The 13,917-nt window shown below is 47.6% G+C and overlaps 1 protein-coding gene across 13 annotated transcripts in view; it reads right to left on the bottom strand.

Moving 5' to 3' along the window:
• The window catches only part of PPP2R5C (protein phosphatase 2 regulatory subunit B'gamma), a 122,098-nt gene that overhangs the window by 29,895 nt on the left and 78,286 nt on the right, over nt 1-13,917 (bottom strand). For all 13 annotated transcript variants that reach the window (XR_015721886.1, XM_045775417.2, XM_087856225.1 and 10 more), the window contains 3 exons: nt 2,475-2,585; nt 1,336-1,428; nt 1,119-1,249 (listed from right to left, as the gene is read on the bottom strand). Coding sequence is in view for 12 of the 13 variants with exons in the window: in XM_045775417.2 (XP_045631373.1) it covers nt 1,119-1,249; nt 1,336-1,428; nt 2,475-2,585 (335 nt within the window). In the remaining variant the exon portion in view is untranslated. The remainder of the gene's footprint in view (nt 1-1,118; nt 1,250-1,335; nt 1,429-2,474; nt 2,586-13,917) is intronic.

Here is a 13,917-nt window from a genome sequence, read left to right as displayed (position 1 = left end):
CAAGCCAGGGGGGCTTTCTGGTGAGGGGATGCGTCTGGAAGCCTGGGAGGTTGTGGAGAAGGGCAGGTGGAAAGAATGTTCCAGGAGGCGCTAGTGTGGAAGGAGCCTGGAGGTGAGCAGAAACATGAACGAGGAGGGGCGCCTGGGTGGCACAGTCTTTAAGCGTCTGCCTTCGGCTCAGGGTGTGATCCCAGCGTTGTAGGATCGAGCCCCATATCAGGCTCCTCCGCTAAGAGCCTACTTCTTCCTCTCCCACTCCCCCTGCTTGTGTTCCCTCTCTCGCTGGCTGTCTCTCTCTGTCAAATAAATAAATAAAATCTTAAAAGAAAAAAAAAAAAAAAGAAACATGAACGAGGAAGGCCGGGCACGCCCAGGACTTAGGCTTATCCATCCAAGCGTGGCCAGTCAGTCACCCATGTGACTCAGGCGGCAGCAGAACCCTGGGGATGGTGGCGGGTGGGTGCAGACCTGTTCAGAGTCAATGAGAGGCGGTGCCCAGGATGGGGAGGAAGGGAGTGGGGGGGCGGGGTTAAGGTGAATACTGCACTTGGAATGTCACGGAACATTCTTTCATGAGCCATGGGGCTGCGCCCTCCTCCATGTAAACCCAGACAGGGCAACTTCTGCACCCAGCTCCCCAGACCGACCAGTCTCCATGGTCCCGCAGGCCTAGGGATGGCTGTGCCCGCCTGCACCCGCCGCTTCCGGCAGGCCCTCCTCTGCCTCTCCAGTATAGTTCCCCAGCTTGGTGAGGGCTGCTAAGGACCCCTGCTTTATTCCTCACTCCTGCCTGCTGAGACGCACTGGCGAGGATGAAGTAACTTGCAGGTGCAAGGAGTGAGAGTTGGCTTTGGACAGGTTCTGGGTGGACTCACACCCAGGATAAAATGCAAACAGAGGAAGACCATGTGGTGAGATGCTGGGGGTGGGTGAGGGAGGGGAGCGGGCAGACAGGGAGGGGTGGGGGAGGAAGAAGGGGGCCGCTGCGGCCCAGCACGCCACGGGCAGGCTGCTCCCACTCCCCAGTCACATGCCAAAGGGAACGATGGGGGTGGGGGGCACAGAGTGTGAACACAAACATCATCACGCAGGGATAGGTCACCCACATACCGACTTACCTATAAAATATATTATTTATCTGCTTTCTGATGTAAGCTCTTAAGCCTAAGAATTTTCCATAGATTCTGTGAAGGGTAGTTTTAAGAAAATCTCTCTCTCGAGGATCTTCACTGTCGAAGAGCTCTAAAAGCTTCAAGAAGAAAAAGACACTTAGTGAGTCAGTAGTCCCGCTCTGTAGATGACGGCTTTTGTAGCTTCAGCTAATGTGTACCTTACCTGCAATACAAACTTCTGATCAATATATTTCTTCGCTATATTAGGTTGGAAATCTGGAGACTCTAAAAATCTTAAGAAAAATTCATAAACAAGCTAGGAGGAAAAAAAAACAACAGTGAGTCAAATCACATGGTATTTTATTAGATGGAGATTAAAGGTACACCAAGAGTTGAATCTCTGTCTGAAAATATTAAGCCTTAAAAGAAAAAGCCACGTATCTATAGAATTAATGCCAAATACCATGGCTTCATTTAGTTATAACTGATGACGGTGATTGTTTTATTTAGCTCAGAACCATAGACTATACCCTTAAGTCGCATTTAAACAAAACGCTACCCGTGGCGGGCATCACTGGCGCTGAGCTGGTGCTGCAGGGAAACCGTGGGGCAGAGCGGCTGCAGTGGGGTGGGACCTGCAGCCCCCCGCGAGCACGTGTCCTGGCAGAGCCGGGTGGACAGGAAGCGGGGACGGCTTGGTGAGAGGCTCACGGGCGCAGTCACCAGGGCTGGGACGCTCCTCCCCTTCATGAGGGGGCTGCATGCTGTCATGGTTACACAGCAATCCCACATGCCTCGGGGAATGTCCTGCCCCCGAGACAGCCCGCCTTTGTGATCTGTTCCCCATCTCACTCTCCATCTCCCCTCCTTCGGACGACCCAGGCCCTGATGCAGAGCGTGGCTTGCCCACACTGCTCACGCTGAACTCAGCGTCTTCTCAGGCATCCAGCCTGATCTACGATCAACTTTTTGCCTTACAAATGTGTCAGAAAAAGGTGTGAGTCAGCAGGTGAGCTTTGGGGTGCGTTAAATCTAAGTGCTGAGAACTGGGGGAGCTTCTATCTGCAAAAGGCCTCGACCTGATGGCTCTCAATGAAGAGGTCACTTCCATTACAAATATACCGACAACTCTGTATCTTTGTAGTTGTGTCAAGGGTCCAAACAGACAAAAAAACCACTCAATGTTCTCACTTCTGCATACAAAATAGCTTTCTTGTATGCACAGGTTTGCAAGGTCAGAGGTCCATCTGCAATGAGCTGGAGTGAAGCCCTAAGGGCCAGTACACTTGCTTTAGAGACAAACCCTGCGAACACACACACTTCACTTGCCCCTGTCTCTCGGGCGCTCTCAGCGTTCAGTACCTGTAGATGAGGCCAGGCTGCTTCTAACGTGGGCTCATCTTCCTCGGGGTCAAATTCTGCTCCCGTAGGATTGGAGGAAGGTGGTAACGTTCGAAACATGTTAACTGCAAACTAAAATCCACATATTCTCAAGTTATAACCAGGACAGTCAAGGTATTTACAGAAAACATGAAAAAAAAACATTTACAGAGAACATTAAAAAAATATTTACAGAAAACATCTTAATTCTAATGATAGCTGCTTCCAGTGGTTATCTGGCTCGTCCTTATTCTTAAGATTTCAGAAGCAGTGTGGATCCCTGATGAGACCTTGGGTCAAAACTGCAGTGGGAAACCTGGCCCGTGGACAGACGGCTGCTCGACTCTGAGCTGCCAGACTCATGGACAACCAGTACCAACCAGTGCTGGTGGCGGCGGGGAGCCCACGGTCTCCACCGTGCGCGGTAAGTGCCAAGCAAGGAGGCGGGGGCAGTGCTGGGAAGGAAAGGATGAGATGACGCAGGAAACGGCAAAGACTAAAGAACTGGCCTCCTGCCCTGGAGGTCCCTGCGATCGGCACCGACAGACCATCCAACGGCAGCCAGCTGTGTGCCCTGGGGCTGGACGGTCATGGTCTCTGTCTCGATACGAAGAAATGACTTAGGAAGAGATTTCCCTGGAGTGTCAACGACCCCCTCCTACAATTTGCTACCCATTTTTCTTTATATTGTTCTTCACTACGGACTCCCACCACGTTTGTTACTATCATCGCTCTGCTTATTTCCGACTTCATAAAAGTCCGTGTTTTACAGCTGTTTCTACAATAAAATCCAGAATTTTCTGGAATACTGGTACACTTTAATGCCCATATGGTGTAAAGCACAATGCTGATAAATTTGTGATATAAATGTTGTTTTTCCTTATCATCAATTTATAACTTGCTCTTCCTTTGTAGGAAGTTTAAATGTGATTAGCTACCTTCCAGAAGCTCTGAACCCACCACACGTGCGTTATAGGACTGGGCTCCGGTGACGGGCACTGACAGATGACCACAGCAAGGCCTCTGTCCCTCCACCCCCCACAGCACACAATCCAAACACTGCCACACAAGGTAAGACTCGGCTCCAAGAAAACGAGCGGGGGGGGGTATCTGTGGACAGCCCGGGGCAAACCTGAGGCCCAGCTGTCCCGTCTTGCAGAGACAGAGCTCAGACTCAAGGTCATCCATTGTGTTTCTTCTCGTCTTTACTGTTACTGACACTGAACTCCGAGCCCTAACATCGTGCTCCGTGAAGGAACACGCCCACACTTCAAGCCGTCAGCTATAAAGCCCTGAACCTCAAACATTTGTTGTCTGTGTCGCCCGAGAGGAGCGAATGCAAGGAATCATAGCAACGGGGCTGAGATAGTACAGGAACGGAAGGAACAAAAATATGGTTGGAAGTCCAGAAACAAGTAAAAAAAATCCTTTGGTTAAAAATAAAATACTCCTAAAACTAAGTAGAAAGTAAAAAAGGTTTGGAACCTGTGAACAGGGTTCTGGAGGAGGCCTCTCAAGTAACAGGTGACTAAGGGACAGAGGCTGTGACAGGTGCTGCCAGGTACACAGGGCACGTCCTGTCACCGGCCCCCAGGGGACGGGGTGGCGAGGGACTCTCCTAGCACCCTGATCCCCAAGCCCACAGAAGAGAACAATCGGACAGAGCTCCCACACCAAGGAAAGGCCGCACTTGGGCAGTACCTCCCCCCCTCCCCCTCAGAAGACCGGTCCTGTCACCCGAGCCTTCACCCCTTCCTTTCCAGGCTAGGAAAGTGCGGAGAGCGGGGTCAGATGGAGTCTGAGGCCCATACGGCCGTGTGGCATTCATGAGCTGGGTTTTCCATCCTCTCCCTCAAAGCAAAACAGCTGGGGGCTGCAAGACGGTCACCCAGAGACTGCAGGTGCCTTGGAGAGAGTGAGGCGGAGGAGAGCCGCAGGCCCAGCGTGGGAGGGCGGAGCCCACCTGGCGTCCCTACGTTGGCGGAGGCGTCTGTGGACACACACTGGGCCTGCCTCTCTTGGAGACTCGTGCGAGCAGCCCGTGACATCTGAGTCCCATACAGGAAGGGGCAAGCACGCGGGCGGTGGCTGCCCTCCTGTGCTGCTTGGGTCCAGCAGGCCCCCCCGCGGGTCCCTCACTGGCCAGGCTGCCCGTGGGGACTGAAATGTGACACCAGGTGGGACAGCTGTCCCCAGAGAGACTAACCAGGAGCAGGAAAGCAAGAGTGGACAGATCGTGGCTCATCCGAGAGCACTCTGTTATCAGACGTTACTGTGAGCATCACTCGTGGAGGTATTTGTAGCTGCGGTCACATCGGCGATCAGCTGACTTTAAGCACAGGAGATGACCCCTGAGGACGTGGGTGGGCCTCGGCCACTCAGCTGAGAAGTCGAAGAGCAGAACTGTGGCTTTTCCTGAGGAAGAAAAAAATCCCCCTGTGGGGGTGGCCTCAGCTCTCGCCCGAGGGAGTTCCTGGAAATCCATCTCTCGGACTCTGTTTCTCTCTTTAACTGTTTCCCTGGTAGAACTCTGCAGGCACACCTGCTCAGTTAATTCTTAGGAAACTGGTTAGAGTCTACCAGTGTTCACGTGAAGCTAATGACTCCAGTTCCAAGTTGAGGCCCAGTGCGGGGTGTTTGGTCACCTATGGCCCAAACCCAGACGCGGAGTCAGGAGTCTGCAGGGGTGGTAGACCACCTTGCTTTTACGGCAAAAGTCCTCTTTTCAGTATCTTTGAAGGACAACCACCCCAGATCCAGGAAGTTTTCCTATTGGCCAACTCTAATTGATACGAAGTTATTTCCTTCACAAGACAAAAAAAATCTGACACTAACTTCTACCCGCCTTTCCTAGCATATTGTGCTGCGTTAGTTCAATGCTTGGCTCCAGAGAAGGCCAAATGCATAAAACTAACATTTGGAAAAAAGAGCAGAAGGCAAACAGTTTGCCACCTCAAATTATTCTTGGGTTTCAATAATTCTGAGCACAAAAGCTTCGGGGTCAAGCCGGCTGAGCGCGGTGGTGCCGACATCCGTGTGTGAGGAGGGAGGGCCGAGCTGCCAGATGTGCAGAGTTCAGTAGGAGCAGGAAGGCTGGTCTTCGTCATCCTCAGCCACAGAAAGGAAGGGAATCTTGTTTGTCCTGTAGGTCGGATGTGGACCAGATGGGTTCATTTTAACCTCTCGGCTCACACTGAGTGAGAGTGCACCCAGAGGTGTGGACCCGGCCAGGATCAGGCCACACAGCAGAGGGCAGCAGGGCCCGGTGGGGATGGGCTCCCAGCCCTCTTCTACCCAGAAGCAGGAACTGTGCCCTGAAAAACCGGCCCACGCCTTGGTTTTCTCACATGTAGAAAGAGGGTGAATCTTCTCTCTGCACTGGGCCCATGTGAAGTGGGACGGGGCGCACACGTGCGGATCCTGTGCACGCGGGTGTGCACGGATGTGATGTGCACGGCGGCCGGGTGGGGCGTGGACGGACTCTGTAATATTAGGAAGCACCTGCTTTCACAGCTTTCTCGACACTCCTACTTTCAGTACTTAAAATCAGCCCTGCAGATGCTCTTCTCCAGGGTGCTAAATTTACTGAATTAGATGCAAACCTCACTGGCTTGAGAAGCAGCCTTGTGGGAAATTCCTGCGATTCAGCAACATCACGAGGGCTTTCTGCATCTGCGATATTCTCGGCCAGCGGGTGAAGTAACACAGCGCCCGTGCCGTGATGTCACCGCAGTACGGCAGGACACGCAGAGGTCTACGGTACGAAGAGACGCTCCGAAGAAGAACACTGACACTCTAACTTCAGGCACAACGGGTCAAGGAAGGTGGATTATTCGGTTCTTCCTTCTCAACCAGAGAGGCTACTCCACCACTGTGTATATTGTTTTATTCACAAGAATGGGCTTTACAGAGGCGAGTCTGCCAAAGGCCAAATCTCAGTTCCTTCTCAGTTCCTCCCACAGACAGAAACACTAGGTTCTGAGAGTCATGAAATACATGTTGGGGCGGGGCGGAGGTGGGGAGGGAGCCCGTCGACATTATTATTTTTTAAACAGAAAACTGCATTTGTTTGTAAATGTTACAGCATACCTGGAAAAGCAGCAGAGGCAACACAACGACCGTCGCAGCTGGGCTAGGACACAAAATCCAAAACACAAATACAAAACTAACAGCAACACCCTCTCCGCTAACGAGAACGTGATTAGGGAACAGAATTAATGAGAGGCGCCTAGGAACTCCGTTCCAGAAGTGACCGAGAGCCTGGGAACTCGCTGCCCAGTCACAAGGCCCCAGTGGAGAGAGCGTAGAAACCCTAATAAAGGGCAAGTTAGAATATCTGAGTGAACGGAAAAAACTTCAGGCCCCGGTGTGAGGTGACATCCTATTACAAAGGTCACTTCACCACAAAGAAATCTGCACACTGAATGCAATCTTAAACATAATTCTAACTGGATTTTTGATGAACTCAGAGAACATACTATAAAATTTAGGGGAGTAATAAAAATCCTAGTGGCGGGGCGCCTGGGTGGCACAGCGGTTAGGCGTCTGCCTTCGGCTCAGGGCGTGATCCCGGCGTTCTGGGATCGAGTCCCACATCAGGCTCCTCCGCTGGGAGCCTGCTTCTTCCTCTCCCACTCCCCCTGCTTGTGTTCCCTCTCTCGCTGGCTGTCTCTCTCTCTGTCAAATAAATAAATAAAATCTTAAAAAAAAAAATCCTAGTGGCAATCTTAAAAGAAAATCTGGGTCTTTCCTCATTTGTAACCTTAGTTCAAGCCTGCTTTCACAGTAGAGTCCAGGTGTCATCCTGGGGAATGCACACACAGCAGGACAGCCAACTTAAACCCAGAACACCAATACTCACATTGAAAGTAAGTGGTTTGCACACCCTCATCAATCAACAATCAGAGACCGTCTGAGCAGAAAAGTAACACTCCATGTTGTCTGCAACAAGGCCCCTCTAAATGTAAGGATACAAATAGGTCAAAAGTAAGGAAAAAGACATACCAGGTTCACACTAGTCAAGAGAGAGTGGAAGTGTCTATATGAACCTCAGAAAAAGTAATTTTTGGAGCAAATAAGATTACCAGGGATAAGGAGGGTCACTCCATAATGATAAAGGAGTCAACTAATAAATACTAATATTTACACACTGAATAACATGATGTAAAACTTGACAGAACCACAAGAAAAAAGAGACAATAAACAATCAGAAAACAGAAAATGAACAGCCCTAATTACAACAGCACCAAAAGATGAAATAAATTTATGAGTCTGAAAAAATACACGGAGGATCCATATGCTGAAAGCCACAAAACAAATAATGCCAAAATGGAGACATACTATGTTCATGGACTAAAAGGTTCAACACTGTTAAGGTATCTGCTCTCCCCAAATCTACATAGTAATGCAAGTCCAATCAAACCCCTGAAGGATATTTTGCAGATAACAACAAACCGATTATAAAATTTATATGGAAAGGTATAGTAACTAGATAGTCAAACAACTTTGAGAAAGAAAAACAAGATCGAAGTACTCACACTACCTGACCTCAGAATTTACTATGAAGTGACAGCAATGAAGACCATATGGTATTGGCGAGCAGATCCCTAATCAATGCGACAGAACGGAGTTCAGAAATAGACTCACAGATATGGTCAAATAGCTTTTGACAAAGGTGCACAAGCACTTCAAAGAATGATTAGTCTTTTCAACAAATGGAATACTTGGATATCCATATGCCAAAAAATGAACCTCAGCCAAAATGAATCACAGACCTAAATGTGAAATGTAGAAACTATAAAACCATAAAACTTTTAGGAGAAAAATCTGTGTGAGCTCGGGTTAGGCAAAGACTTCTCAGATACGACACCAAAAACAGCATAGTCCACAAAAAGAAATCATGTTAGACTTCACCTGAACTAAAACTCTGTAAAAGACACTATCAAAATAAGAAGACAAGCCGTAGACTGAGAGAAAACACCTGCAAATCACATAACTGGCAAAGGTTTTTATCTAGAACACGTAAAGAAGTCTCAAGCTCAAAAATAAGAAAACAACAAACCCAATTAAAGCATGTGCAAATGATTTGAATGGACACGTCACCAAGGAAGACCTACAAGTGACAAGCAGAGGAAACAGTGCTCGCATCATTAGTCATTAGGGAAATGCAAATCAAAGTCACAATGAGGGGGCACCTGGCCGGCTCGGGCAGTGGAGCATGACACTACTGATCCCAGGGTTGTGGGTTCGAGCCCCACGCTGGGTATTAGTGAAAAATAAAATCTTTTTTTTTTGGAAAGACTATTTGAGAGAGAGAGAGAGAGAGAGAGAGAGAGAGAGAAGGGGGGAGGGGCAGAGGGAGAGTCTTAAGCAGACTCCACACTGAGCAGAGTCCAAAGCCAGGCTTGCTCTCAGGACCTGAGCCGAAAACCAAGAGCTGGACGCCCAACAGAATGTACCACCCAGGCGCCCCAAAAATAAGATCTTTAAAAGAAAAAAAGCCAAACGGAGATAAAAGGGCTGAGGACCCCAAATGCCAACAAGGGTACATCCTACCTGCTGGTGGGGGTGCACATATGGCACAGCGGCTTCGGAAAGCAGTTTAGAAAGTTAAACATGACGTGACCCGGGAGTCCTGCATGTTTCCCCGAGTTAAATAAAAACCTATGTCCAAACTTGCACATGAAGATTTATAGTAGTTTTGCTGCCCAAGATGGGAACCCACCCAAATACCTCTCCAGTGGGGAATGGGTAAACTGAGGTACGTCCATGTCGTGAGGCGCTACTGGGTGGTTAACAGGGACAGACCGCTGGGGTGATCTCAAACCCACCACGCAGAACGAAGGAAGCTGGACTCAAAAGGCTACAAACCATGTGAGCCCATCTACGTGAGTCTCAGGAAAAGACAACATGGTAGAGCTGCGGACAGATCAGTGGGGCCTGGGGACAACAGGGGAGGAGGGTAATGAAACTGTTCTCTGTTTTGCTTGTGGTGGTGATTACATGATTATATGTACTTATCAAATCTCAGAGAACTGTTCACTAAAAAGAGTGAACTCTGCTCTATGTAAATTAAGAATTAATTTTAAAACATGCTATGAAAGGGTACTTCTTGGCCGTAAGTTCCCAGACCTTGGTTTACAACGCCCTCAGTGTCTCAGTAATTTCTTCACTGTGCCCCTAGATCAAAAGACAGACCCTTCCACTTCAGAGCGTTAAAACCCCCAGCTTTACTGGGGTGTAACTGACATATCATTACTGTGTTTAGAGTGTAGGGGTTTAAAGAGTACAATCTGATATGTGTATGATATGCATACATCTGAGAAACCATCACACAAGCAAGATAATGAACATATTCACCCCCCCCCCAAAGTACTTAGAAGCCTTTTGAAAAAATAATACACACAAATCGTTTGGCTGGAAGTGGGGATGGTGTAGGCAGAATTGGGGAGGGGTGGAGGAAGGAGAAAAATTAACTTTTACTTCCTATGTTTTTGTATCTATTTCACTTATTGAAAACAAACATGCGTTTCTTTTATAATTTAAAAACATTAAACAAAACAAAGGGAAGTTCTCCCAAAATAATTGGAACAAATCTCCAAGAAATGGCTTACTGATATTTAAAGTAGAAAAATCATTCTCTGGGTTTCAAAAAGCACCATATGTTTCATCTTCCTCTAGCTCTCTGCCGGTGTGCATCTCTAACCCATGTGTCTGTGACTTTGGCTAAACTCAAACAATGGAGCACAAAAGGGGAATGCATGAATTAAACCCTCACTTGAGAGACATCTGTACACTGAAGCTTTAACTGGTTAATATACTATCTCCTTTATTCACAACATGCTTTCCTCTCCCATTTCCAAAATATCTTCACCCTTACAGCAAGCAGTGCTTTCCAGAACACACTGTAAATATCAGATGTAAAAATAGACAAAGGAGAGCGTCCAACGTCAACCCTGAAGCGAGCACCAGACAATTACCCTGCGGCTGTGGGCAGGACACCTCTCCCAAGGACCCAAGAAACACTGCTTTGCCCTAATAGAAAATGTTGCCTTGAACCCTAAGCATAAAAGAACAAACCCGTAAGGCACTCTCTGGTCATTTACAAGCAGTACACATGAAAATGATGGGACGGACCCGTCCTCCCTGGAAACCCAGCATGCACCCTGGTAAGAACAGCATTACCTTCACTGTACAGCTAGGGCTTGGTGGTGGTGGTGGTGGTGGTGGTGTGTGAAGAAAACATATTGATTTTTTTTTAAAAGATTTTATTTATTTATTTGACAGAGATAGAGACAGCCAGCGAGAGAGGGAACACAGCAGGGGGAGTGGGAGAGGAAGAAGCAGGCTCATAGCGGAGGAGCCCGATGTGGGACTCGATCCCGGTACACCGGGATCATGCCCTGAGCCGAAGGCAGACGCTTTAACGACTGCGCTACCCAGGCGCCCCAGAAAGCATACTGATTGATTTTTAATGATGCCAATGTGGTACATGATCATTATCAAAAGTTGTAAAAATTACAAAAATATGGTAAAATGGAAAAATCCGCATAACCACAGCATCAAAAAGCGGCTGCATGTATACCCCTCTGGGATACATGGAGGCTCCCGGGTGAGTAAGGGCGACGGTGTCAGGGAAGACACTGTGTCTCATTCACGGTCGTCACCCAGAACCGCGGATGTAGGCCATTCTGGAGCGGTCCATTGACGTGAAGTGCCGGGAGCCTCCCAGCTCATCCTGCCTCCGATCTAACCAATTCCTTCTCTGATCTGCAGGTGGCATTACTACTAGGACTGGTGTTAATGTTTTCGTCTACACAGAAAGCTCCACACGGAATGAACACCTACTGAGCTTACGGAAAGCACCAGCCTAACTCAGAGGAAGGAATGGGAGAGCAAAACCGGTCTTTCTCTCCTGGGATTTACAGCCTAGGGGAGGTTAGTGTTGTCACTGGGGTTCAGTGGGCAGTGCAGGAAGGCTATTCAGAGGTTATTCTGAAACTTCTGGTATGCTGAAGAAGGACCTGGGAAACACGCGGGTACAGGGAGGCACCCAGGTGGTGCTGCGGCCTCGGAGCAGTGCCCTCCTGGAAGAGTGGTTCTCAAACTCTTCGGTCTTGGGACCCCTTTAAACTCCTAAAAATTACTGAGGACCCCAAAGAGCTTTTATGAGTCATTTCTGCTGATGTCGACTGTATTAGAAATTAAACCAGAAAAATTTAAAAAAACATGAAATCTATTAAAAAATAACAAGCCCAGTGTCTCAATATAAATACATATTTATGAAAAAATCATTTTTCGTAACAATTAATGTTAGTTATTTCATAAAATCTCACATCACATAGAATACAGGTGACTCTCCTGAACAATGCGTGGGTTAGAGGTGTCAAGCCACTGCACATAATTTCCGACTCCCCCAAAACTTAGCCACTAATTAAGCCTACTTCCTGATACCATAAACATTAACACATATTTTGTGTGCTACATGTAGTATACGCTGTGTTTTTACAATAAGGTAATCTAGAGAAAAGAAAATGCTAAGAAAATCTTAAGGAGAAGAAAATACATTTATAATACTGTATTTATATATTAAAAAAAAAAAATCCACGTATAGCTAGACCTTCCCGGTTCAAACCTAAGTCGTTCACAGGCCAACTGCATTTCCCAAAATGAAAAAAAATTTAGGGAGAAGAGTGGCATTTTTTTTTTCCATTTCTGCTAATCTCTTTACTATCTGGCTTACTAGAAAACAGCTGGATTCTCATGTCTGCTTCTACATTCTGAATGTTGGTTTGGTTGAAATACAGGAAGAAAATGTCTCTTACAGTTAGTAGTTGGAAAAGGGAGGAGGAGTCAACAGCCTTTTCGGATAATCGCGGACTTCCGTGATACTATACCCAGACTCGACAAATGGTGGTTTTCCTTATCAAGAGCCAATGGTGTGTCTTGCACTTTGAATGGGTCTTGGGCCCACGAATGATGATGGAACATCATTTATTGGGAATTTGGAAAACACTGGTTCCCTGGATTATGCAGATCTCCTGGTGGGGACTCATTTTGCCCGTTGGGTCCTATCACCACTGACCTCAGCAGGAGAGCCCATGGCCCAAGGAGGCTGACGGACATGAACTTTCCAAAATTCAAATTTTCGCCCCCAAACTCAAACTTTGTCACTGACAACAAACACTGTCAGCTATTTCCCTTTAAGTGGCATTCTCATGTTATTTTTTTGAGAAGATGCTCGCTAACGTTCGTTTTAATAACCGGTCTGGCCGTGAGTGACGTCACGTCAACATGGTGTCTGCGCAAACACTGGTTTTGCTATCAGCGTGTTGACTCTAAGAAAAATGCCAATGCCTGAAAAACAGATTAACTAGAGAATTCAATTGGAAAAACAAACAAACAGATGGCTGATTATATTTAAAATACGACTGAAATGAAGAGACAATGGAGTCTGTGTGAGTGAGGCCTGCGACCCTCCGTGCCCGCAGCACCTCCGTGGCTACTGCTCCTTTTCACCCTCATCTCTCACGATTTCTTTCTAATTTGAAAGTAGATGGGCTGGATGATCCGTAACGTTCTCTTACACTCTAGGACCAAGGTCTATGATGCATGAAAACATACAGCACACGTGAGCAAGATGCCCTCCATCGTGGGTCCCCGGGAAATGCCAACCAAAGGCACAGCTAGATCCTGCTTCACCCGCTGCGGGGGCTGTCATCCAGAAGACAGACAACGGCAAGTGTTGACACTGTGGACAAACTGGGACCCTCACGCCCTGCTGGTGGGGACGCATAAGGGTGCAGCCCCTACGGAAAACCGTCTGGCCGTTCTTCAAGGTGTTACACACACCCGGTTAACATGGGGCCCAGCAGCCCCACTCCAAGGTAATACTCAAGAGAAATGAACACATACGCGTCCACGGCAGCTTGGACACGAATGCTCACGGCAATGTTACTCATAACTGCCATGTAGCAGAAATGACCCAGATGCCCATCAACAGATGAATGGATAAATAAAAACGTGGTACGTATCCACATAAGGAAATATTATTTAGCAATAAAAAGAACTAGGGACACGGGCTACGATATGGATGAACCTCGGAAGCATCATGCTAAGTGAAAGAAGACCACATATCCTGTAATTCCAGTTACATGGTATGTCCAGGTGAGGCACATCTGTAGAGCCAGGAAGGCAGTAAGCGGTTGCCAGAGGCTGGGGGTCACAGGTTAGGGAGCAATGGCAGTGACTGTTAATGAGTATGGGACTTTTTTTTAGGGGGATGAAAGTGTTATAAAAAAATGAGATGTGATGATGGCTCACAATACTGTGAATATACTAAAAACCATGGAATTGTATATTTTAAATGGGTGAATTGCATTGTATATGAATTATCTCTCAAGACATTTGTTAAAAAAAAAACCTA

Source organism: Ursus americanus, chromosome 26 (genome assembly GCF_024610735.1).
Source record: "Ursus americanus isolate L20-20 chromosome 26, mUrsAme1.1.p, whole genome shotgun sequence".
NCBI lineage: Eukaryota > Metazoa > Chordata > Mammalia > Carnivora > Ursidae > Ursus > Ursus americanus.
The sequence above is the reverse complement of the archived record's forward strand: the minus strand, read 5'-3'. Positions and strand labels throughout refer to the sequence as shown.